Source organism: Neovison vison, chromosome 11 (assembly GCF_020171115.1).
Source record: "Neovison vison isolate M4711 chromosome 11, ASM_NN_V1, whole genome shotgun sequence".
Classification (NCBI taxonomy): domain Eukaryota; kingdom Metazoa; phylum Chordata; class Mammalia; order Carnivora; family Mustelidae; genus Neogale; species Neogale vison.
The window spans coordinates 102,107,604-102,135,455 of record NC_058101.1 but is presented as its reverse complement, the minus strand read 5'-3'; the positions used below and the strand labels follow the sequence as shown (position 1 = coordinate 102,135,455).

The window sequence follows — 27,852 nt, the reverse complement described above, 5'->3', positions numbered from 1 at the left end:
TGATTTGGATTAGTTGACAATTTTTTTTTTTTGATTAGTTGACATTTTTTTAAATTTATTTTTTATTTTCAGCATAACAGTATTCATTATTTTTGCACCACACCCAGTGCCCCATGCAATCTGTGCCCTCTATAATACCCACCACCTGGTACCCTGACCTCCCAACCCCCGCCCCTTCAAAACCCTCAGATTGTTTTTCAGAGTCCATAGTCTCTCATGGTTCACCTCCCCTTCCAATTTCCCCCAACTCCTCTCTCCTCTCCAACTCCCCACGTCCTCCATGCTATTTGTTATGCTCCACAAATAAGTGAAACCATATGATAATTGACTCTCTCTGCTTGACTTATTTCACTCAGCATAATCTCTTCCAGTCCCGTCCATGTTGCTACAAAAGTTGGGTATTCATCCTTTCTGATGGAGGCATAATACTCCATAGTGTATATGGACTACATCTTCCTTATCCATTCGTCCGTTGAAGGGCATCTTGGTTCTTTCCACAGTTTGGCGACCGTGGCCATTGCTGCTATAAACATTGGGGTACAGATGGCCTTTCTTTTCACTACATCTGTATCTTAAATACCCAGGAGTGCAATGGCAGGTCATAGGGAAGTTCTATTTTTAATTTCTTGAGGAACAAAGCAAAAACAAAGAGTTTTTTTGTTCTTGTTGTTTTTCTTTTTTTCTGTCTATCTTCTTTCTCTCAGATTCCAACACCTTTGCTATGGTTTTTGACAACACCATGTCATAGATTTGTTAACAGTGTATTGCCTGGTATATCTGTTCTAAGAGCTAGAGATTACCTTATTTTCTCATTGTGGTGACATCTTTGACTTAATTATATGTATCCAAAAATTGGTTGCACAATATTAAAAATTAATTCTCTCAGTGGAGATGGCTTAGTCAGTTGACTCCTGATTCAGGTCATGATCTCAGGGGACTGGAATCTAGTCTGAGGTGGGTTCAGTGCTCAGGGAGAAGTCTGTTTCTTCTCTCACCTATCCCCCAACTCATGCTAGCACTCTTCTCTCTCCCTCTCTCTCACATAAATAAGTAAATAAAATATTTTTAAAAATTCAGGTCTCTCATTCCAGTGAGATACTGTCCTGGCCATAGCTGCTAAAAGAGTCCTACTCTACACTGTCATTAATAAACCCTCTGGCTAAGACAGAGCAGAATACATCGGGTTGAGGAAGAAAAACTTTAGCCATTAACTTGAAGATTTTGAATTTCAGTTTTTTTGGGCTCCTTATTCTAAAGAGAAAGATAACAAATATAGACTAAATTCTCTGGACTTCAACTTATTTTGACATTAGCATTCAAGAGGATTTAAATTTCATGCATTAATTTCTCCTAGATATTTCTTAATGGTACAGGATTTATATTCAAAAGTCTTTGAGTTGTTGGAATTTTATGATGCAGTACTTTTTACACATTTTATTATCAGATACCCAATATGTCATTTAATCTCATTGTAGAACCACTGATAGATTGGATAATATGATGGGCATAATTTGAGAAAGAAGAGTTATTTTCCAACCCTGAGTATAGTGTGGCCTTGGAGTCAATTGGATTAATGAATTTTCTTCATCCATCTTGCCATCTCCTGGGGATAAAAATCTAAACTTTCCACTTCTGGTCCTAAGAGTATCCATAAAGAAGTAACCAGCAGTGGAGGAATGACCTCATCAGGTGTTGCTTTAGTAGGTAGCTGATCTATGGTGGTATGTTCACCATGGACAAATGGCTATGTACAATGTGTTGAAAATATAAAGATCTGGGGAATGATGTGGGGGAGAGTTTTTTTCTTTTCTAGTTCTTAACATTAGTTGAATGTGGAGTGTATAATAATCTTTGTCTCTACCCTTCACTCACTCCTTTCATGTGCTGTGAATTATCCAGTTTTACAGCATTTCAAATGAGATTCTTAATGGAGAAATGCATAGTTCTCTTCTTTCCCCAACCTTCTTTGGTATAAATTGCCAGAAGAAAGTTTGTCACTCTGTTCTGCCCATCCATGCAGTAAATTTTACCAGGGCAGCTCCCACAGATAGAAATGGTGTTGTCTGGTGTTGTCTGAAAATAGGCAACTTTCTAGTATCTTGCTCTGGAACCTGGCCCTTTCTAGTATCCTCTGGCTTATGCTACACACCATACTCTCTGATAATTTTATCAGCCCAGGGAAATCCATCATCTGCCTTTCTTTCTTAACTTTTTTTTCCTCAAATGTCCTGAATTTGGGGGGTGGAGAAAAGTATAATTGATTGTTTCCCCCTCAAATCCTAGTGCTGTGATACGGCATTGTGTTTCTTGGCTAAAAGGAAGTCAAGACAATTTGTAAGTTTTCAGAGCATCTCTCTGAGCTCAGTGGAAAAGAAAAATATTACCCATATGACTGTTATAGGCTAAAAATACACTGTAGCTAGGAAATACAAATGTTCTCAATTTGAGGAAATGAATAACTATTTAAGAATAACTATTTAAGTGCCTAATTAGAATAATGTGGAAGTTATTTCAGCAATACTTGAGGTATCTTCAACTCTGACCTCCAGCTATGGGACCGTTTGAGCTTCATTATGCTGCCATAGCTACACTTAATCCATCCCACTGTCACAGAACGTTTATTTCCCACATTTCCAGCCCATTAACATCTCTAATACAACATGGGCTTCTACAACCACTCCCAGTCTTAAAATTGGTGAGTTTTGTTAATCAAAGACTCCTGACATCTCTGTATTTAGGAAGCAGAGAAAAGACTTTGCCAGGTAGTAACTGTGAGTTTACTTAGGGCCAGGTAACTCAGTCTGTATCCATGTAGAAGTAAAGATATTCTATGACTTCATTGTGCCATTGGGGAATGAACCAATATGCTAAGCATCTTGGCATCTCTGGGGAGATTTTAATCAGGCTAGAAGATTATAGGAAATAAGTTAGGTGGCTTCAAGTGTTTTGAAGAAGTTTGTGGAGAGTCCTTGTTCCATGATGTTCCAGAACACAAAGTAGGAATAAATGGGTAGAAAGCACAGCCCAGAATATTTTAGTTTAATGAAATAGTAACTTTCTAACATTATATCTGTCCTGCCTTGAATAAACTGCCTTTAGTGATAATAAACTGTTTTGGGTCATCTCATGGTGATGTCATCCAAAGGATTCCTACCCCAAATGTCAAATCAGATTATCCATTTGAACTCTGAGAATCTATGATTCTGTGAAAGTTTTTCTCAAAAGCAAACCACAAGGAAATTTGAATTCCATTTTTGAAGGAGAAAAATTTAATATATTTTATCTTATTATACATTTTACCTAAATTACAAAGTCAATAGCCGCAAATATATTCTGCTACAAAGCTTTCTGTAAGAAATATCTCTATAAGAAAATACATCTCATTAACATTTCCTGTAAATAAATTACTTCAAATAATAATTTTGGGATGTACATAGGGAACTAATGCAAAAAACAGATTGTAAATGTAATTGCTATATAGGAAATGTTTGACTGAAATGTTCCATTTTCATGTTGCCAAGCTTATAGAAACCTGTTTGCACAGACTTTGGTTCTTGGATAGATTAGCTTATAATTTTTGTTTTAGCAGACATGTGGAAAAATGTGAATCTTTATCACCCTTGTAAATGTGTATGGGAAGCTGAAATTCTTAATAGACATGCAGGCTCAGATTTAATCTCTACTGGGAAAACTTGAATTTGAAACTGCAGAAGGGGTTTAAGTAAGAGAAAATTAAGGAGTGACTTGCAGTCTATAAAAGAAAAGGTCACAAGTAATAACTATAAGATAACTTTTTGCTTTATGCTCTAGACATAGATATTTAGAACTGAGCAAACCAAAAAAAGGTAATAAAATGGTTTCAAAGAATTTGGAACTGTGGTTTCTACAGGTTAGCAATATGTAGATTTTACAAGTTATTCCATTTATATTCTTTACTTTCAATGGCTGCTGAAAACAGAAATGGTATGTTTGGCAAAAAACAAAAACAAAAACAAAAAAAGAAAAACCCAGATATTAAAGAGAGAGATTGGTACAGAAATTTCAGATGGTGCCATTGGCAAGTTAGAAGTTGATGCAGGACAATAGAACCTTAAGATACTACCTGCCCTGGGAGTCTATTTCATGAGACTTCCTCATACTACTTTAGGACCTCAAAAAATATAAAATAAATATTTTGAGGTCAACTAGTGACCTACACAGAACTCATCTGCATAGTAAATATTGTGGTAGCACATCCCATGGAAAACTTCCATTTAGGCTGTGCAGCCTTGGGATTCCAATATGAATAGTCAGTTTGTGCTTCAGATACATGATTGACATGTTGCCAAAACCTGGGCACTTGACCAAGTTTTGTCCATTTTCTTTGTCCTTCAGTGCAGCACAAATGTAGATCAGTTTCTGCTTTCAGCTTTTCCTGACTGTACTACATGTGTAAAGAATAAATGGGTTTACCAATCCAATTCTGTCAAACACATGGAATGCCAAAGCTTAAAAAAATAACAATCTGTTAGTGTTGATTCTGTATCTTGGACATCTTAAATTTTTTTGCAATCTGTGAAATTCAACTCTTTACTATTCACAATTAATTGGGATACTTTGGAAAATAAAATATACTCAAGGTTGGAATCACATACAATCAAGAAAATGTGCAATGCCATTCCTTTAGAATGGAAATGGACTGTTTTGTCTTATACTGGTTCTTGGGAATTACCAGTGAAAAACAACTTTTGAAAAATGTAAATAAACAGTTGAAAGCAAAATAAATTTGGTTTTTCCTAAAGGCATTCAAAAAAGCCTTGCAATTATTTTTGAGATTATTTGGAAAATACTGACTGCTTTTTTTCTTGTCTACCAAGGCCTTTCATTGAGCCATAGAAGTCGCATTCCAAACCAAAAGGTGATTCTGTGTTGCAAATTATCTATGTTCCATGCTTTCATTTCCTATTTAACAACACTTTTTATGTTAGAGCCTATTATATGCCAAGGGACTATTTTGTTAAACTATAACTTTGAATTAGAAATATGGCTTTTAGGTTATTTCTATAGGCAATCACCAATCTGAAGGAAACTGATCCTCCAGCACAACCTAAACTCCTGGAAAGTCATATCATATTCGTCAGTAATTTTCACTATGTGCTTTTTTTTTTCAGTAATAGCATTTTCACAAACGTGTACATTATTTACATGAACAAGCTGCATCATGGAAATGCATCAATTGTACTACATTTGTTACCCTTTCTTATCTGCTTCTTTTCTTTTCTTTTTTCTCTCTCTGTGATCTATATATTCTTATCACTTTCCTTATTTGAGCCATTCTTCTGAGATCCAAATCCTTTTTTCCACCATGCTATAATGCATTAAATACACAGATTCACAGTCTGCTAGGGATGATTTTCCTTAGAGGTGATCATATTTTCTGACACACGTGGAGTCTGGCTTTGGAAGAATATGTGGCATCTTTCCATACTTTACAGGACAGGCCCTTTGCACAGTCACACCGCTGGAAAATTTCCAGCCCATGAGAGCCCTTCTTGCGCTGTTTGGTACAGACTTCCCCCTGATGGAGCACTGGTTTGCAGATTTTGGTCCAGAAGTGGCGAGCGCAGCAAAACCCTTCGATGCAGTCTGATGATCGCAGGCAGGGGTCTCCTTCATGCCCTGCAGAGATGGTGACCAAAAGATATTGTTATGACACTAGGAAAAAATCCTACTTTGCAACCAGAGGTACATACAATACTTTTGCTTGTACTGTCTTCCATGAAGTTATCATTTATGATGGAAAGTCTCAGATTTCTATCACTTGACTCTCCCTCTAATCATGTCAATCCATTATTGTCTATTTTGATTAGTTGCCGTCTGAATATCAAGTTTCATGAAGAAACTTCATGAAGATGTGCTTCATCTTCTCTTTACTTTGGCATGGTCTGCTCTTAGATATTTCTCCGATCATTTTTGTTTACGAGGTGAATGAAAAATAAATAAAGAGAACTACTTTCAAGGAAATTAATGTGATACCTTCTTGGAAGGTGTAAATAAACTGTTTCAAGGAGAATGCTGAAATTCTCAGGGACGCCTAAAAGCCTGCATCAGTGTCTAGCCAGGAGAACAGAAACTTAAGATGGAAGATGTTTAATGCAGAGAAGTAGGCATGCAGGTGGTCACAGGGCTAAGAAGGACCAGAGGATGGTAAAGCAACAGAGCAGGAAGCCACTACCACATTCAGAATGGAGGCTCCAAAGGTGAAGGTCATGTCAGCATCTGGGGCCCGGAATCGCTAGCTGGGACTGGAATCCCAAAGGCCCTCCGGACAGGGGGTCTAGTACCGTTCAGTCTCTAAAAAGTTGTGAGTCAGAGTAGAGTAGAAAAAGGGCAGGCAGCTCCAGAGTCAACCAAGAACCCACCATTTAAACATGTGGAAGAACAAATCTGGATATTTAATTCAGAAAAAATGGCCAAGTCAGCAAAGAGCAAACACACATCACAGCTGGGTTGATGTGTCACCTATATAAAGAGATCAATAAACTTCTCTGTATTTTTGCCAGATTGTATATATTTAGGCTTTTTAGGCCATATGATCTGTCATTTCTCAATTCTGCTATCACAAAAGCAGACATAAGTAATGCCTACATGAATCAGCAAGTCTGTATTCCAGCAAAACATTGTTTTACAAAAACAGGCAGTAGGACAGACTTGGTACACAGGCCATAATGTGTCAATCCTGGTCTCAAGGATTATCTGTCATCCCAGAAGGAACCAGTCCCACTGTGGGAAACGGACATGACCCACTAGCCATTGTCATAAGAGTTCTTCCTAGTTGCCATCAGAAAATTACACATAAAACTATATAAAATTATTAGTAAATTTGAAACTGTACTGTGACATAGCCATCTATTGGAATAAGGAAGGATACTTGTGTAATGACAAATGCATGTGAATTTGGTGAAACAGAAATAGGAGACTGGGTAAAGACATAGGTCTTCAGGGAGCATAGACAAGGGATAATTGCAGAGGAGCTGTCAATCTTTTTAGCACTATCCATGTCAACATTACTATTCCAGATCTGACTAATAGGTCAGGTATTCTATAGTACGCTAGCTCTGCAGAACAGAAAAATGTGGGGAAATGTTTCTGTGGTCAAGAAATATGGGGACACACAGTGTTTAAAAACCTTATCCAGTTTTCCTCATTGCTGGGTTTCTCAGAGCCCTCAATATACCAATTATATAAAGTTCCCAAACGGGGAGATGCATTATTACAAAACTCTTGAACACAGCACACTTTTATTTGCAGAATGTCTTAAAGGAGTGATGTTCCACAGAATACACTTGAAAGAAGCCTCCTTTAAAGATAGATGTATTTCATGCCTTCAGTGTTTTACTATTAGTAGTAAAGTTCTATAATTTCATGCTTTCAAATTTTACTGTTAGTGATTAGGCTTCCCAAAGATTTTGATGCAAGTAAGGGGATTTTATGTCCATATAATCCTACTAGAAACCAATTATTTTTGATAATTTGGTCTATAAATAGTGTATTACATGGTTGTTTAGTGAAATACAATTTCTGTAAAGGTGAGAAAAAGATTCAAAAGCTTAGGGATGTAATCATATGACTGCAAACATTTAAAGGGAGGACTGTTTAGAAAATGGCATGACTGATCAGGGGTGCTGTAGTTTTCATAATATATATTTCGTAACAATTTCACAGCTCTTAGAAACCTCCAGCATCCTAAAAAATTAATAATTAACAAATTCAGTTAAAATCTTGCCAACAAAGTAACTTCCTTGTTTTTCTTCTCAAACCAATGCAATGAATTATCAATATTTTAATTCTACTTCTCTTCAAACAAGAAAAAGTAAGCATAGAGTTACAGATTTCCTACCTTTTATGTGTGACATCTTAGTGTGTGGTCTTCCTAGATTTTGCCATCCCAAGTCATGGTTTGAGTAATGACCATGGTTTCGATCTCTATGTCGGGAGCCATCCAGAGCTGGGATGTGAGGGGTTAAGATGCTCTCAGTGACAGGGATGCAGATGCCTGGAGATAGCGAATAAGTAGTTAGACTGATTCAATTCTATAAGTCCGATGCTTATACAGCCATTGTGCTGATGTGAGGTATGACGCTCTCTCTTATCCTTTTATCTATCTACCTGTCATCTATCTATCCTCTATTCATTCAGCTATTCTCTTATTTACATAAATAATATTGAATCATATTACATAACATGAAATAGAATTAAATCACTGAACCTAAGTCAGGCCTCCTTAATTTGAATCTCGTCTCTCTCAAGACCAAGTGACTGTGGACAAAAATAGGAATAAAAACACTTCATTAAGTTGTGAATACATGTGAAGTGTTTAAAATAATAACTTAGTATTCAATTAATATTAACTCTTTTTGTACTTTTAAAATGTCTGACCAGATATCCATCTGCAGGATTCAGTTTCCTTTGTTCATCAAAAATATAACCTTATTCTACATTATAAACATCTCTAATGGCATGAGGTCTTCTTCCCTTCACCTGTCCCAGGTACTTTCAATAGGACTCTGCCCAGAGGTCAGGAGCATGTATACAGCCAGAAGTCTGATTATCTTAGTTTATATGACTATGTTTATGTTTCTGATCACCTTCTGTAATTTTTTAATGGTTTTATCTTGTGTTGTCCTTGAGTCATTGATGGAATGATGATGTCATTTCACCATTATTGCTGAATTGTCTCCCTATAAATTCATTGAGACTGGGTGAAGTCATGCTTATGGAAAGGCTGAGGAACAGACTCCTGTGTCTCTGTTTGGAGGAACCACTCACTCCTTCACTCTGAGTGTGGTGCAGGGTAGGGCCTTTAAAAGAAGACACCCTAAATATAAGATCAAGGTATGGACCTTGAAGGACTCACCACTGTATTGCTAAATCACAGCAGGTTCTTTGCTCTTGTCACATGTATTCACTTAGATACTCACATAAAACACTTCAGCATGGCAAATCCTAGATTGCCATAGAATATAAAGTGTAGAAATAGAGATCAGAGCCCAGGAAAACTAGAATTGGGGAGGTAATCCAAGTAACTATACACCTATGTAAACCATGATCCAATCCCTGCTAGTTTGGAAAGGCTCCTTGCATTTCAGTGGTCTGGGTAAGGAGAAGGTAGTTGAATTAGCTAGACATGCCTCCTACATAAAAAGAAAGAGGCCTGTTGACACGGAACTAGATCTTTACCATTATTGCAGCGGGTCCCGGGACAACACATGCCATCTCTATGGCAGCGCTTCTTTTTCCTGCGACACACCATACAGGCCGAGGATCCTTGGTGGGGACTGTGGCAATATCTCCCAATTTCACATTCCTTATCACTGCTACAAGGGTAGGCCTGTCAGAAAGTGCAACAACAACACCAAACACAAAGTAGATTAGATTCTGTCACACTTATGAAAAGTCCGTGCAGGAAATCATGGTGGGAAATGCATCACAGTAGGTTTCTCGTCAAAAAAAATGTGCCATTGAGATCATGTCTGAGCACGGATCCTACATAGAGACATTTCCTTCATCGAGGACCCTGTAAATATTGATTGTTGGTGGGGACAAAGATAGAGTTGATGCCATTCCAGTATTTTTGAAGACACAACTTTGGAGCTGGGATTTATATTTTGTGTGAGTCCGTAGAGCTTTTAAGAGTAACTTTGGGGGCTCAGAAATAGTTGTGATTGTAACAATGACACTGATTTATGGTGTAAGTGAAACAGCTTCACTATTCCGTTTTTCCTCTACTAAACTGGATGAGAAGTTTAAATAAAACAACAAGGGACTGTGCTAGAAGCTAAAACACATCTCCTCCCTCATTAGGGAACAAATACATTAAGAGTGACTCTCCACAAATTCTACCCATGAGGATCATGGCAGAGAACCACTTCTAGAACTGTTTGAGGTAACTAGCTATTTGGCACAAAGAAATCAAAGAGCAGGATCCTTATTCCAAATGCAGGAGGTGAGCAGCAGTGGGGTTCTGAGTGGTAAGGGAAATGCTCAACTCCAACGGCATTGTGTTCTCAGGAAATGAAAAGGAAGGCTCTTTATATACAAAAAGAGCCCTATGGCCTACAGCGCCTTCAGTTTATACAGAAAGGACCCAGTGTCTCCATTTCTTACCAAGTGAGGCTACTTAAACAGTACCCTAGATGATCTCCCAAAATAAAAATGCCTGCTTCACTTATGTACTCCTTGCCTCTTGGAAGTGTTCAGGACACTCAAAATGCCCCTGTCTGCAGAGATGGAGTTGAGAAATTGAACTGCCATGCCACACATCAAACTTCCTCATATTTTGAAGCATGTTGACAGGGAGACTTATTTATAAGTTGTTTTTCTTTTCTTTTTGTAGTTATTTCCTGTTTTCTGAATAATGGATTTTTTTTTAATTGAAAAATACAAAAAGTAAAAAGAAGCTATGTAGTTGTTTTTAAGCCTGCATAAATGGTATGAATGCAAACCTATGGGCTAAAGTTCTTGTGACTCGCAAATAATTATTGGGATTTGAGTGCTTTGCTTATGAAATGAAGTCTGGTGACCTAGGCCTGCATGCATTGTCTATTTCTTTTCCCTTTTTTTCTCCTTCTCTTAACTCTCTTCCTCCTGCCTCCCACCCTTCTGCTATGTGTGGCTACATTCAGTGTCCCCATGTTTTTTGTTTCCATCAGATCTTCATCAGCTTAACAGAAGAAATAAATGTGAAGCTGATATGTAAGATTGAAGACTACATATTCTACGGGGAGGAAAATATACTTTCAGCTTGATTACAAGAGGAAAATCACAAATTTCGAGTTGCAAGCACTTTTGAAGGATTATATGGTGGTCATGTTTGATGCCTACATTATAACTGTAGCCAAATAAAGCTATAAAATGAATTTTCATATTATTGTCCCATTCTGGATCTCCATCATTAGGCTTAATGGAGAATCTGAATGAGGTTAAATTCAGAATATTGGTCCATTTTTCAAGATTCCAAGACTGATGAAAACAAAACAAATGTCACTTCCCGCCTTGCCACACTCTTTCCCCCAAGCACTTTACTCCCTTCATAGTTAAACCCATTAATTTTAAGTGAAATACAATTCACATGTTTCTGATTCATTTACATTTATTTCATCAAATTGTTTTGCAAGAAACATTTGATGTCTTACAAGTTTTTTTTCTTGCTTCCTTAAAAATAGGTCATGCTCTTTCAATGGAAATACATGTGTTACCTAAAACATCATGAGCAATTTGCAACACAAACAACAAATCTTCAAGGGATCCTGAATACAGAATAATACTTAATTCCATTCCTAAAAAAATAAAATAAAAACAGTAGTCTGTAAGGTAGCAAACACATTGTTTGCTAAAAATAGCAGTTCATTTTGCAGAAAATTATAGAAGATATACCATTAATGCCCCATTCTCAGTTTGTGGGAAATGGGAAATGCTTGAAATGGAAAATATTTGATGCATGGCACACCTGGGTGGCTCAGTTGGTTGAGCATCCAGCTCTCAGTTTCAGCTCAGGTCATGATCTTAGGGTCATGAAATTGAGCCCCACTATTTGTTCCACACTCAGCATGGAGTCTGCTTTAGATTCTCTGCCCCTCCCTCTTCCTCTGCCCCTCCCCCCACTCACTCTCTCTCTCTTTCTAAAATAAATAAATAAAATCTTTTTTTGTAAAAGTAAATATTCGATGCAGATGATATTGCAAAAAAGCAATATGTATGTATGTATGTCCTCTGTTTGAATGGGATCACAGTAAAAGTCTCACAAGTTTCTCAGAGGAAAGCTTAGTTGGTCTAAGAGAGAAAATATGTTAGAGGAAATACAGTGTTATTATGCTATTTTTGTAGTTTTGTTTAAAGCCAATTTAAATAGAAATGACACAGGCAGAAAAAAATGCAGAATTTTATGTGATAAAAGATTATGGTTAATGTGATCTTGCACTTGAAATGCAATCCCAGGACATAATATTGAGAGCAATTCTTTGACTATTGAAATAAAATTTTAATAATCAAAATGCAAGTTTATATTATATGGCTTCTAGTATGCTTATGAAACTCCTTGTTCCAATAAACAGCATTCAAATATGAATAAAGTAAATGATAAGACAAAATGATTGAAGCAGGTCTTTGGGAAAGCAAAGAAGACAGGAGCATTCACCTTCTGAAATCATTGTCTCCCAAACCAGATCTACTCAGCCATATAACTTCCTTTGGCATAACAATTAGCAACAAAACACAGAACATGGGAAAATATGGATCTAAACCATTAATAGCAGTTCTCATATTTTCAGCCTAATACATTATTTTTTAATAAAGAGCTTTAAATAAGACATTTTCATCTCAAGGATGAGTTCTCTGCAGCTTGCTAGTTTCTTCCCACATTTTCCCCTTAAAATGTCTGGAAATGCTATCATAGCAGGCAAGAGAAGAAGGGAGGTAGCATGGGAAGGAGGGAGAGAGAGAGAAAGAGAGAATGGAGAGGCAAGTACGTGGTTAAAGTAGTTATGGATGATTCTGAAATAGTGATGACCGTGGCATTAATAGGCCACTGAGGGGAATTATATACATGAACAAAAGTGCCATTCAGAAACTTTCCCATAGAAAAATCTTTATTTTCTGCTTATTTCAGCCTCAAAAGCTTGTTGCTTTTCCCATCTGATGATGGTTTTATGGCATACAAAAAATGAATTTGAGTATCTTAGTCTAACTTTCCATTTAACAAAAGCAATAATATGCTTCCCTATTACTTATTTGTATAAATTAATAAGACGACCAATTTTTTTACTTGCTATGGAAATTATTAATAGTGAATTTGCATGGTTCTCCATTGACTTGTCTAGATGAACAGTCTCAGGAAAGGTGACATTGGGCAGTATGAGCATCCAGAATACTTGCCTTGACGCAAAAATCATTCATGACTTAGCCTCAGTCACACTTAGGAGATGGGTTCATTTGAGACACCTAATAATAGCAGATGATGGGCTATGAATTAAGAATATATGAGAGCTGTCCATGATCAGGCCAAAAAACAAAGAAGTTTTGCCAACCCCTTTTCTAGGCTAAAAATAGAATGATTTCTGTAAATAGCAACACTAGTTAGACATGAAAAAAGAGTGAATGCATTGGACACAGCTTAAAAATAAAGTCCATCAAACATGAGCATTTCTTTTTAGTATAAAGGATTTTTTTTTATATCCATTCCTCTGTACTAATGTTGAATCATTATTTAAATTTCTAGCAATGAAATAAAGAAAGCACAAGTAACTTCTGCAGATAAGTACTATGTGCTCAGAAGCAGAGAACTTCAGAGTCCTGCCCTGGCTTTCTGGCCTCCCTACAAGGTATGGTGATGAAGAGAACTAACTCGTGACAGTCTGAACCACACATAGATAAGGGGCTTTCAGTGCTGACCTGTGTGCCAAATTCAGAGATGAGAAAAATAAACTTGGCCACTTCTCTCTCTAGAAGCCTCCAAATACCAACAACATGTCCTGGTGCAGCTGTTGGATACAGAGAATACTGGCGAACAACACGGGAAATACTGTAAACAACATTTTCTCATTTCATTTCTCGACAACAGTTTTGTGCCCCTTAAACTCAATGTAATCAGAATTACAAGTAAAGGCCCATCATGCAATTAGTGATAATTAAATAATATTCTAAAGAATGAAATAAAATGAAGTGTAACTCCATCTTTGAACTAATTGAGCCCCCCCGTTTTTTTTCAATTATTCTCAAAACTGCAGGGAGAAAAAGACCTGCCAATTTGAGATTAAGATTCGGGGTGAAATTTATTCTAATTTTTCAGGGCTGCCCATTGCTTTAAACATACAGATGTGATGATGCAGAATCAGACCCCTAAGAATAATGACACAGAAAAAAATTGTTTTAGGGATCTCAGCAGCACCAGCTCCTAAACAAAACTTTGGTCACAACACAAAACTTTGGTCACAACTAAAACCTTAGTGTAACTCCTGAGTTTTCAAAATAATGACCTTGTTCCTGTTTAATGATGGGGAGAAAAAAAGAGAGAGAGAGAGACATCACATAGTGTTCATGTGGGCTGGCCACCCATCCGGATTCTTGCAAGACCGTCCTAGTTTTGTTGTTATTGTTTTAATAGGGACAATCCTTTGTCCCCGCAAGCACTGTTTGTAACAATCGGAAGTTTTCTGGAGCCAGAAAAACATCATCAGCTGGGCAGGCAGAAGAAAGCCTGCAGGGGGACAACCCAGCTGTGGGAATGAAAAACATTCGGGGCAAGTGGATAGAAGGAGGTAGCAGCAAAGGGCTGAGGACTAGCATGTCTGGGGCCTCAAAGAAAACATAGCAGAAGGTTGACAATTATTGGGAAATTGACACCATCAGACTGGCTTCCCTTAGGTCCTTAAAGAAAAGATTAACTTCTCTTGCTCTGACGTTCCATATGATAGTTCTCTGTTTCAACTTATATGCAAGGTTTGCTATCCTTTAAGGTGGTGATTTCAAAGTCAAACCTTAAGACTTCTTCCGGAGGTGTGGGGGCATAGAACTCAATCTGGCTAATGTGTGGTTGTATACTACATTCAAAAGGCTGTGCCATGGGATCTTTCTCTTTGTTCACAATTACCTATAGGGGATAAGGGTGTATCTTTGAGGATTCCTGAACATAAGGCCAGGAGGATTGAGCTTCATTAAACTGGATGGAAGAAGTTCAGATAGTTCATGATGTTCCAGATATGTGCCATGGGTTCATTAAGGCGGTTGTTTGGGTATTCATTCAATATCCAATAATTGTTTATTTATTGGATTTATTTATTGAACATTTATTTATTTATTGAACACCAGCAGCAATCCAGACACAACCAGTTCTGTGATCTACAAACATTTTCCCTGAACCATCCCTAAAATAGTATATATCCTTTCACACATTTGACATGTAAAATTTTTCAGCATAATTTTTAGTTTGTTTTATGAATATGTTTATAAGGTGAAATTCACAGTAATTTGACATGATTAAAAAAATAGCTTTTACCTACCTGATTGATTAATGCATGCTGATTCTACAATAAGTCACAACACAGCCATGGATATTTTTCTTGGAAAAATTGGTTTTAGAAAACATCTAGTTAACTCTTAAAACATACACGTCATCACAACTCTATATCCAGAATTTTCCAGCCAGGACCAAGCTTCACTTTTAAAGAATTAATGACAAGACAAGGAAAGATGTATTTAGGATATCCTAATCAACCATTAAGAACATCTTTGTTAAAACCAAAACTGCAAATTTTACTTTAGTCTGTCATCTATAAAAGGTTTTATACTGCCGGTTAATGCAGTATATCAAGATTTGGAATGCATGACGATTTTGCCTTTCTTTCCACATAAAATGGCAAAAGACTTATTGTAAACACAGGCACATTCCCAGACAACTTTAAGAAAAAAAAAATCATGGGAGTTAAGGATATGGAAATTGATTTCCTGAAAACAATTCATGCTGTGCACACCATGGAAAACCTTTGAGTACCTTTTCCACATATTCATTTTAGGGCTGGGGTTGTTAGATATTTGGTTTTTGACATGGAAGTCCAGAGCTGAGAGAATTCTGCTCATGCTGCCTGGATCATAAGTTAGGAAAGATGGATCTCTGCCAGTGTTCCATTAACTTCCCCAGTGTATTCAGAGAGCCTCACTGAAATCCCAAGAAACAATAATTCTATGAAATCAAGGCAAGGTCCTCCCTAAATTGGGTTTTTCTGCCTTGTTCTCTGTATCTCATTAAGCTGCAAGGAGATTCCTGGGAATTCTCTACTTCGAACACAGAACACATTCTCAACTGTAACATGTACATTGTTGCTATTGATCATAGGGCAATGGGCAAAGCCAACCCTTTCCACACAGTCTCAGCATCTGGAGAAATCAACACCTTCTAGTTTGACTGATTTTTTTCCCCTTGTTTTTGACCCATTTTCCCCTCATTTGGAATAGACAGGACAAAAACACTTCTGTTCCATGTTCAAAAAGCAGCATCTTGGGAGTGTTTTTGCAGCAATTCTTGGAGCCCTTTATCCTCCACATATAATTATAAAGACTTTTGTAATTTGGCTATTGGTGGAGTATAATTGCTCTAACCAAAGCAGAGGAAGAAGCCACACAATTTCAAGTTTTTTTGTTTTTTTTTTTTTTTCCAAATCCAGGCTTGAATGTCCACGATATAAAATTTTCAGTGTAGCATTACACATTTTCCTGACCTCATGACCTTCAGAAAGGTAACGTGGTAGGAAGAATTTTGGAGTCATACTGCTGTTTGAATTATTCACTGTTTTAAGTTACTTAACAGAGTCTCAGTTTCCTCCTTAGTAGGACTGATATCATTCCTACCTTCCACAGCGTTTCCCTACTTACCTAATCTTTAAAATCTCACGGGGTTTCTTTAAAAACTACTTACTCCCAGACTTCTTCTCACAGAGACTCTAATTTTGTAGAACTGGATATGATCCAGGAGTCTGTATTATTAATAAAATACTGTCCTGGTGATCATAGATAAGGTAAGATAGGGAAACACTGCTCTATAGAATTGTTGCAAAGATTAAGGATGCCTCTTGTATATATCTCATACAGAAAATGTCTGGTCCATATGAGATATGGACTCAATATTATTTTTCAGAAAGACACGGTCTAAGTGGGAAATTGGTTCCCTGACACATGAATCTAAGTAAGAGATTCACTGACAACTATTTTCCGACAGCTTCATCTTTACTCCTACTACGTAGCCACTGTGCTTAGGGATAGGCTTGAGAATCTCTGAAACTATATGGAAAAATAAAGGAACAAATAACAAATACACCAGTGCACTTTGGGAGAAACACAGTGTAGCCTCAGAGCTGTCAACACACGCATTGTGGCTGGATTGTTTCGTATCCTCATGTGGTATACACCTGTGTCTTGTTGGCAATACACAGCTTTGCAGTTTTCTTTGCATCTTGTATCCTGTGGGTCTTTACAAAACAAGTATTTTTCCTCCCCATATCAAGTATGATAAATGGATGATGTGTGTTTTTATTTCCCATTTCTTGTAGAGCATCAAGTTCCCTTTCTCATGAAAAATCATATTCAAAATTCAAATACTGATGCCCGGGTAGTTATGAAAACTTAACATACTTCCAAATTGTTGTTTATGAAAGACATTCCTTACAATTACAGAATAGGTCTGTGTTAGTAACTATTTTGGAGCTCAAGTGTAAACACTTGGGAATTTTAGATGTTACATGAGTTTGAGCCATTTTTCACTTGTAATATCATGGTTTATAAATGAGAATAAAAATCCAGTGAAGATATAGGTTAATGAGTGTGTGAGTGCGTGTGTATATATGCACTTACATACATGTTTTTGTGTGTGTGTGTACAAAAGTTATCCAATGTATTACTTCAGAAAACCCAAGAAATGTATAGCAGAATTTACCCATGGAAAGGTAGGACAGAGAACTGAGAAAAGAGGAAATTTTAGTTTCCATGTGAAGTCCTTTAAACATTTTCTAATTTGCACTAGATGCCTATATTATCTATAAAAATTATAATTTTTAAAAGAACTAATCTCATGAGATTCAGGATAAAATTTCTTATTCCTTGCTAATTTATGTTTCATAGTTTTTGTAGTAGGAAGGTTTGGAAGAACTTGGTTTCCTAGAGGCAAAATTTCTTGCAAGAGTATCAAGAATCCAGACTGAAGTTTCTTTTTTTTTTTTTTTAAAGATTTTTATTTATTTATTTGACAGATAGAGATCACAAGTAGACAGAGAGGCAGGCAGAGAGAGAGGAGGAAGCAGGCTCCCTGCTGAGCAGAGAGCCCAATGCGGGGCTCGACCCCAGGACCCTGGGATCACGACCTGAACCGAAGGCAGAGGCTTTAACCCACTGAGCCACCCAGGTGCCCCAGACTGAAGTTTCTTAATTAAAAATTTTCTGTTTTGTTTTATTGACATCACCTTATTAGCAGAATCAGACTCTTAGTATGTTTAAATTATATATAAACAATCCATTGTTCCAACAATTACTTAATTGAAGTATATTCAATTATTTAATTGAAGTAAAGCTATTCATTTAATATAGAACATCAAACTATATACTTCTCCAATCTCATTTAATTCTCTTCCATCTCCACTAGGAATTAGGCTAGACTAATAATCAAATGGCCACTTGCCACATTGTATTCTGATTTTGAGGAAACAATTGATAGAAGCTAATAAAATTGAAAAGCTCATTCTTTTATGGTTGGGAAGATGAAAAAGTGACAACAAAATATAATCCTCAATATCCATTTGTGGTGAAAACACTCAGTTCTTAATTAAGAACTATTTTAAGCTCTGTATAAATATTGCTTGAAAATATAAAATGTTACCATTCAAATTTAGAGTCATGAACAAGAAGGCAGGCAGCATCATTTCCCTCAAGGTGTGCTGGGAAGAGAAGCAAGGACTTGAGAAGAAGCATGGCCCAACGTGATTCTCCAGAGGGTTGGAGCAAGAGCTTTACTAAATCATGACAGACATAAAGATCTTGACTAAAAATATTTTGATTAAAAAAGTGGGATCCAGGGGTGTCCAGGTGACTCAGTCAGTTAAGTATCTGCCTTCAGCTCAGATCATGATTCCAGAGTCCTGGGATTGCCCTGCATCAGACTCCTAGCTCAGCTGAAGTTTGCTTCTCTTTCTTCCTCTCTCTCTGCCCCCTTCCCCAATCCATGCACTTGCACATGCTCTCTCTCACTCACAAATAAATGAATAAAATCTTAAAAAAAATTATTGAAAAAGAAAGGGGGAAAAAGTAATGCAGAGGTGGTTCACAAATTTAACACGAATACTGCCTTAATAACTCATCTATTTCTGCCTCTGCCATGTGGAAGAAAATAAATAGTCAATGTATGAAGTCTCTTGGACTGGAGTCATTAGGACATGACACACTAGTGACATATGGAGGGACTAAATACAAGTTACATGTGCAGCCGGCGGAAGGACTTTAACTCCTGAGCTTTGGATAAGCCAACTTATCTGCTACTAAAAGAAAGGAATGGAAGTCATTTAATCCATTATTTTCCCATCCCCATTCTTTCCCATTTCCCAGCTTGAGTCCTTCTCTAGTTATCTCGAGCTAATATTTATATAGCCTATAAAACAGGTTAAGAATGTGTACCCCATGCCCAGGTTTCATTTTTAGTTTTATGGAGTGTTCAGTTAATGGGACAGGCCTCACATAGAAATTCACAAGAGGGGCGCCTGGGTGGCTCAGTTGGTTGGACGACTGCTTTCGGCTCAGGTCATGATCCTGGAGTCCCGGGATCGAGTCCCACATCGGACTCCCAGCTCCATGGGGAGTCTGCTTCTCCCTCTGACCTTCTCCTTGCTCATGCTCTCTCTCACTGTCTCTCTCTCAAATAAATAAATAAAATCTTTAAAAAAAAAATTCACAAGAGGAGCACACTAAATAGACTCATATCATCATTTCTGGGCTCCAAAGCTCAGGGCAAACTGTGTTGGAGAGAGTTGGAACCAGTCTCAGGTTCTCTAACATAACAGAAGGGTTAAAGCATCTGGGTAGAATAGTTGCCTGACTTCCTGATGGATGAAATTACAATAGCTAAGGCTACTCATTTATTTCAGACATTTGCAAGATGATTGGGTTCAAAAGCCCCAGCTTGGAGAGTATTTTTATTTTTAGGGTCTGATAATAGCAATTATGTGACCACATGTTGTTTATTAAAATAAAATGCTTTTCCAAAAAACAATCGATATCTCAATACACACGTGCTCTTACTTACCAGCCTTCCACCCCCATGAACTAATTTAAATTCTTATTGTGTGAAAGAAGGAAGAGAAGGTCAGCACAAAAGGACAAAGGAACTTATTCAAGCAAACAGTGTGGTATAAAGACATCACTCATTGGTGTATAATCTACTTCTATCGAAAAATTCTATTTAAATGCTTTGTTACAGGATTGGAAAGGGAGGAAATTATAAGCCAGATGACAGATTCTTTGGTTTGTGTGACCCTAGTGTTTAAATCTCAGCCTCAGAAATGTGGTACATCTTGTGATGACATATTCAATGTGTTAGTAATCCCAAAGAAAACATATTGAAGACGTTGGTCCCCCACGCCACCCACATCCCATACATCTGCTTTGCTGTGGTGACCAGCACATTCTCCACAGTGCAAGGGAGGTCAGATGATTTGTAACTAGATGGAAGAAAAAATGAAATCCTGTCTCCAGTTTTAAGTCCCTTCCCCTCCATCCCTCCGTCCTTCTAGCCTGTGCAACGAGTATGCTCCTCTGTATTTCTGCTGCTTCCTTTGTTGGCCCTTGTTCATTACTATGAATCCCCAGATGTACTGGCATTGGACCCTTTTTAACACCTCTGTGTCTGGCTCACATTCCATACTCTGTGGAAAATACCGGGCTTTAAAATGTGAGACAGGGGAGGGAGGGTGGGAAAGAGAAGTGGAGCACAACTAGGAAAGGGAGGAGCACCCCCGCAGCACACCTGGCCCCGAGGACTGAGGGGAGAACTCTACCACCTCAGTACAACCCCAGGGCTACTGGCTTGTCAGAAGTCTAGGTGAACAAATGGAATAGAAATCATTAGCCCAATGGCTAATAGAGTTTTTAGACAATTTTGCTAGGATTGATCTGTAATCCTATACTTTTCTTAAATTTTGTTTTCCCTCCCATACAATGCTAAAAAGTTTCCAGAACTATGTTTGGTATACTATCTGAAATCTGTCCTGTTTGTTTGTTTGTTTGAACTGAAGGAGGCAGCTGTGTCACAACAAAGATGAACAGAAAACATTTCTGTTCTTACCATGACATATGATCCCCATCTCCCTTCCCAGCACTTGCATTACACATGCCAGCTATATGGGGCTACTTGCACATCCGTTAGCCATACTCCCTGAGGACTAGGCATTTGCACACATTTCCTTTTTTTATGCCAAGAATACCTTTCCTCCATTTACTTCACATCCAAATAAAACCAGCTCACTGTTCAGAGACTATATCAAGTAACTTTACTTTAGGAAAACCTGGGCTGGCTCCTCACGTCCAGCTGATTTGGATGTTTCATTTTATCTGCTCCCTGTTAACACTTCATGCTTATCTATACCATGATATAGACTATGCTCTGTTCTTCCTCTGCCTTCTTTATATTCTTTGATTACAGAAATCATCTTTCACCTCTGTATTCTCAGTGGTCACACTGTGCCTGGAATAACAGCATTCCACATTTTGTCTAGTAATGAATTAATGAATGAGGTTTTGTTGTAAAACTGTTTGGAAATTTGTACCACAGATTGACAAAAATGCTCATATAAGTATGCATCCATCAAAAGATGGTAAAAAAACAAACAAACAAAAACTACAAAAACTTGGAAATTACATGGTGACTTTTTTGTATATATTTTGAAATGGATTTTTAAAAATCAGCGACATTCTACATAAACCATTTCTCATCTAGCACTTTATCCCTAAGGACATCATATGTGTTTCAGAAGAAAGGAGGGTGGTTGATAAATAATTTTCCAGCCAGCGACTTGGCTTTATATTTTATGTGAAGCCTCAGACTCACATTTTCAAGTACAATCAGACATCTTCTTTATATTACATTCCTGTAGATGATATTTTTCACATGTAAATTATCTAAAATGAAAAGTAGGCTCTTTCATTCCTAAGTGGTGTCAATGGTCTCTGCCAGAACCATGATGCTAACCTACTGGTCCTTCACAGCACTTACTCTGGATCTCACCTCTTTCCTAATTGTCCTCAAGCAATTGTTTAAGTCTATTGGTGGCTTGGAAACTATGACTCAGCACTTCTGAGGATCAGATAAAGCTGGTGACAATCCATCCTAGATGTTTCTTCCTAACTTTTCTTTGTCTTTCGCTCTTACTATTTATCTCATTGGTGGATCATATTTGATAGTTTGCGTCGTGAACCCCACCTTAATGACCTATTATTGCAAAGAAGCAAGAAGGTGAGAGAGTAGCTCATGACAGCTTCCTGTCAACATGTTGGAGGTACACAGGTGGAATGCTAAGTGGATTCCGTCTCGGTACACCTTAGTCACAGCAATATAGCAACCAGTATATAACAACAAAAGTAATTTTTCCAAGTGTGTGCCTCATGGAATGCCCCACCAAAGTATTTACTGGATTTCTGACTTGTTTATGATCTTAAACAAATTGAGGAAACAAGGTTCTCACCAGCCATGTTAAATTAAGTCTCATGAGCTTGTCAATTTTTACCAGAAATCATGGACAATGCTTCTAGACATTAACCAAATTCATTTCAAATCATGTCTATAGTTCTTATACAAACCCATCCAGCTCCCTTCATTGTGTCCCACACATTAGAATTTTAGAGACACCTGTACACTTTTCACACCCACTCCCAAGTTTAAAAACTAAAAGGAATTTATGAAGGCCTTTATTCAGCCTAAGCTAGGTGTGTATTTGGTATTCAAAAAACCATGAGATGGGCCTTTTCCCTGGACAAAGAGGTAAGAAATAAAAACTCTACTTTCTAGGTTAAATTTTCTAGATTAGATGTTTGCTACATGTTTTGAGTCTAGGTAGGGATGTCACTGTGTATTTTAAAAAGCTGAGTCTCTGTATGACTCCTGTACAGTTTAGCTTCCCAGTCTAGAGAATAGAGTGATTGGATTCCCTTATCCCATAGAAAGAGGAAAGACACAGCCACACCTGGGCACAGCAGGTATCAGACAGGATGGATTATGGGCTGACTATAACATTTCCTGGGTTTAAATGAGATCACCAGGACTTCATTCACACAAGCAAGTCAAGTTGTTTCCACATTAACATTGGATGAAGTGATTTTTATTACAAAACCCAGTGCACTTGCCAGGCTCTTTCTGAGGACAGATCAAAAGCCTAAGGATCTGGTCATGTGCTGCTTTTCCTTTCCTCTCCTTGAGCACAGCACTGTCTAATACACGCTGATCAAATTCTGCCTGGGATTTTAAAGAGGATGGTCTGGAAAAGTGAAGAATAAGCTCTTGAAGTAAGACTGCTCATCCCATAGTAACGAGGGTTGGAGCTATGGTTTTGTAAATGGTACATTGAAAACTGTTTACCACTTGCAAATGATGATTCCAAGAAACATTAACATGCCTTCCTTACAGAGACACATTAATAACTAACAGCAAATTTGCTAAAAAGTCCAGTTCTGCTTTCTGGAAACCTTCCAAAAAGAAATTACAGCTCTTTGAAATGCAGTTTCACAGAATGAATCAGTTAAAAGAGTAATCAGCCAGTTACTGATCATAGAATAATAATTAATATCAATATTTAACAATAATCATACATAGAGCTATTTGTCTTCAAAGTAGCAAACTCCTTAAGTATTAACAAATTAGTTCTCCCTCTCACAACTGCCAACATATGTTTGGAGAACTCTAGGGAGAATTTTATTTTACATTCATGTGTTCTGTTCTAGTACTATCTGCAGGGCGATCTTTCCACGGTTAGATAAACATGTTTGGACGTACAGAGATGGGGTAATAATGCACATCTATGTCCTGCTGTCTGGCTAGTTCACTGCTGAGTCCTCAACCAATACCCAATCAAAGGCAAAAATGTGTTTCCAGTGATAGAGCTGTATGGTTTTCATTGAGGACAGACTTTGCCGAAAATAAGACAAAAATTGTCTGGGAATTTGGGTGCATAACCTGGGTGTGGTGAGGATGAGCTTTTCGCATTTCTTACTAAAGTTCAGTAACTCTCCACATAACCTCAGCCCAGCCGTGGAACCTTAAATCCATCGTCTGACCAGCCAAAAACACTCTTCCTGCTAACAGATGCCACAGTGGCTAGAGCTACTCTACAAACTGCACATATTTTCGTGAGACCCTAAAAATAACAGGCTCCTGGAAACTACAAATATTTTGCAGATGTGCTTTCCACCCAAATGATTTCACAATTTGCCTAGGTACTTGATCGGTATGTCCCTTTATAAATGAATGAAGACCATTCTTCATTACAAATCACAGATTTTGATGGTAATCACCTCTGGATAAGTTCCAAAATTGTAAGCACTTGGGAATTCTATTTACTGGATATTTCATGATTATAAGGAAGTGTTGTTAATTTTTAGTTCTAATAATAGTATTGCATTTATTTTTTAAAAATTTTCTTTTCTCTTAGGGCGCCTGAGGGGCTCAGTCGGTTAAGTGACTGACTCTTGATTTTGGCTCAGGTAACGATCTCAGGGTCATGAAATCGAGTCCTGTGTTGGGCTCCACACTCAGCAGGGAGTCTGCTTGGGATTCTATCTCTCCTTTTCCTTCTACCCCTCCCCCTCCACCCCCGCGTTCTTTCTCTCTAAAGTAAATTTAAAAAAAAAAATAAAGTTCTTTTAAAGAAACAACTGAAATATTTGTGGATAAATAATATAATATATAGGATTTATTTTTAATGCCTTGCAGAAGGTGGAGATGAGTTGGACAGTGAGGAGGAAGTGAGATTATGCATGAGTTTAAAACGACTGGACTATAGGATAAGCACATGGGGAGAGTCATTCATACTATTCTCTCTACTTTTGTCGACATTTGAAATTTCTAGTAGGGAAAAAAACTAAGAATTCCTGTAAAGTAGGCAGAACTCTAAATCTAATCTTCACGGAGCAGCCAACTCCAGGCACCATCTGAAATCCCTTGGTTCCACACAGAGAGCACAGACAGCATCCTGACAACATGGAGTCAAAATTTTCTCCTCCCGCTTCCAACTTCACCTTGGAGAGGCTGAAAAGGCAACCTCTGATAGGCTGCATCAGGCTACCAAGATCCCCGATAGTGTGAATAAACTTCTGAGCTTCCCTGAACTGGACTATTCACAATTTACTAAGTGGAGGTGGCTCTGCATTCATCGTATTCATGAATGAGTGCTCCAGCTCTGAGGTTGCAGTCTCCAGAGTGAAAACTGACCCAGGAGCTCACAGGAAATCACCCATTCCAGGCCATTGCCATCCATTGAGTATTTACTACCAGGCTGCTAATGTAGGCACCTTAGGGGGTTAAAGATACATAAAATGTGGTTCCTGCCCCTAAGAGAATCACAGAGGGCAGACACAAGCCATTGCTCATGTGGCTGGTCACACCCAGGTGGAATAATACATTCTCAGGCCATCTTTTCAGGGAGCACACAGGAACCCCATTATCTTAGAAAAAAACGACAAAAGGAAAGACTCGGTGTCAGACTGAGGGGACATTTTCTAAGTATCTGGAGTGTCTTAATTGTTTGGTTTTGATTTTGGAAGAACTAGAATTCTATGTATAACCTGGAGCTGTAAATTGTATCTCTTGATACCAGCTACATGAGTTTCAGCTGGTATTTCCCCTCCACCCACCCCAAATTCATCCCATGACAGCTGCTTTGAGAAGTACTATAAAGATAAAATGTTTTCTTTAAAATGCCACATTATTTGGCAACCCTTGCTAAATGTCTAATTGAAATGACAGGGCTCTCTGTTTTTCAGGAAAAATAAAAGTAGCTAAGAATAGTTACTCTCTGAATAGCCTTCCCACAAACTCACATCTGTAGAGCACCTTCTGGTTGGCATGGAGCCTTCAGGCACATTTTCTCATCCGAGAAGGGAGGTGAGTTGGGTAGGCAGTTCTTAAGAAAAAAAATTACTAATGTGAAATTCACATATAATAATGTTCACCATTTTTAGATGAATAATTCAGTGCCCTTTAGTACATTCACAGTGTTGGGCAACCACTACCTCCATCTAGTTCCAAAACATTTCCATCACTTCAAAATACACCCCTTCCACCCCAAACCCAATAAGCAGTTTGGTTTGGCATCACTAACTTCTGCTTTACAAGGGAGGGGGGTTACTCAGGTGCTGTAAAGTGACCTCCAAAGAGTAAACGCCTGATCCAGATACAGAACCCTGATATTCTAATGCTGTGCTCCTTACCAGAAAAGTGGTTCTCAAACTTCAGCCTACGTCAGAATTGCCTGGAGGACACGTTAGACCACAGATTGTAGCACTCCAACCCCAGAGTTTCTGATTCACTGAAGTCCGGGGTAAGGGCTGAGTTTTCATTTCTACTAAGTTCCCAAGTGATGCTGATATTGCCGGTCCAGAGCCCACACTTTCAGAACGCTGTGCTACGCTGAGTTGCCTAGTGTCCTACTTTCTAATTTTAGATTTTGCTAATTTCAAACAGGGATGTTATAAGTTTAAACAAAATAGGCTAATAAGAGGTATCTGCTTTCTCTGCTTCACAGGCTGGATGAACATCAAAATTAAAACCTGTACTTGAAAGCACTCTGTCAGCTTAAAAATGACCACGTAGATTAGAATCTTATTGCTTGTGGAAAATCAGTCCTTTTTCTTAATTAGCAAAGCATATTATCTCTTCCAGCATGCCCGAGAAACTATGAAAACTGTGTGAAGTTTGTACTTCCAAAATGCCAGAAGGAGAGGTATCTCCCATCACGGGTCAGACACAGCATGCCTGGTATAGAGTAGCTGTTCATTGTTGAAGTAATTAGTTTCAAAGGTGTGAATCAGTATCAAAAGTAAGAGGACTTCCTTTGGGAAGACTTGAGGCGCTTCTAAATACAATACTGTATAGCGCCCAATGTTCTTGACACGTGGACAGAGATTTATGCATAGGTTAATTCCTGTAAAAGTCAAATTTCATGCCAATATCATAGTCTAACTGCACTGAAAGGTCTTACAGGCCCCGATTTGAGCACCCCCTCCTCTCCTGGGTCTCTGCATCATGAGTTGATGCCATAGTTTTAGCATCAACCCCAAACCACTTTCTTTGCCTGCCCCTCCCCCATGTGTGTACATGTGTACAGATGACAACTTGTAATACAGCCAACTTGTATTCCAACATCTGCCTACCAGATCTGTGCACGCTCTCCTGGTCACTTAGCTTGAGGTTGGGCGAGGGGGAGCATTGCAGGAGAGTAAACGGTAGAGCTGACAAGGTCTTGTTTCTAAAGTGCTGGGATCCTTTAATCTTCTTTCTTCCTTTGATGTCTGAGATTTCCTTCTTTATGCAGTGACACTGGGACTAAATGAAACACCAGGAAACCATTTACTAGTAAAGGGTGTGTGTTACAAACACCTGCAGAGCCCATGGTACCAGGTGACTTGAATTACCCACACATTTCTAGATCTCTGCTCTGTGGGTGGGTGGCTATTTTGACTCTTTTTAACTTTGGGCGAAAAGATGACAGCTCTGGTCACACTGCTATGACTTCTATTCATTTTCTGTCCGTACATCAAATAACAGTACAAACAATTGGGGGAGAGAGGGAGAAAGCCGCCTTTGTAGCTCCGATGAATAATAAGCAGTTGTACACGTAGAATCTCTGTACAAACAGTGTTTTGGCTCAAACAAAAGAGATAATATTGTGGTCCAAGTAGCTGAGGGCCAGGAAACTAAAATCTGGGTTCAAGTCCTCACCGTCATTGGTTAGTACATAGACTTTGCACATATCACTGTGCGCCCCTGGTTTGCCATCTGCAGGATGAAGGAAATCACCTTAAAATTTTTTTTCTTTGTTTTTTGTTTTTAATAAGCTAGCTGTTGCAACTAACAAAAAACTTACCCATTTCCCAGGGCAATTTGTCTTTAATCTCCTTTTTTTTTTTTTTTCATTACAGAAATAATATGAGACCTCCTTTTATGGTTTGTTTGCACCTAGTAAAACTAGATATCGAAATAGAACATTTGATAAATGCATAACAGCATCATTGTTAACACAGCCTGGCATTACAAAAAACTTCTAATCATAGATGATATTTACTGAGAATTTACTACAC

At 38.0% G+C, this 27,852-nt stretch overlaps 1 protein-coding gene across 1 annotated transcript in view; it reads right to left on the bottom strand.

Moving 5' to 3' along the window:
• Positions 1-3,431: 3,431 nt before the first annotated feature.
• DKK2 (dickkopf WNT signaling pathway inhibitor 2) overlaps positions 3,432-27,852 on the bottom strand; it is a 102,021-nt gene continuing 77,600 nt past the window's right edge. The window contains exons 2-4 of the mRNA XM_044224341.1: positions 9,220-9,370; positions 7,880-8,035; positions 3,432-5,658 (exon numbers count right to left, since the gene is read on the bottom strand). Coding sequence (XP_044080276.1) covers positions 5,408-5,658; positions 7,880-8,035; positions 9,220-9,370 — 558 coding nt within the window. The 3' untranslated portion in view covers positions 3,432-5,407. The remainder of the gene's footprint in view (positions 5,659-7,879; positions 8,036-9,219; positions 9,371-27,852) is intronic.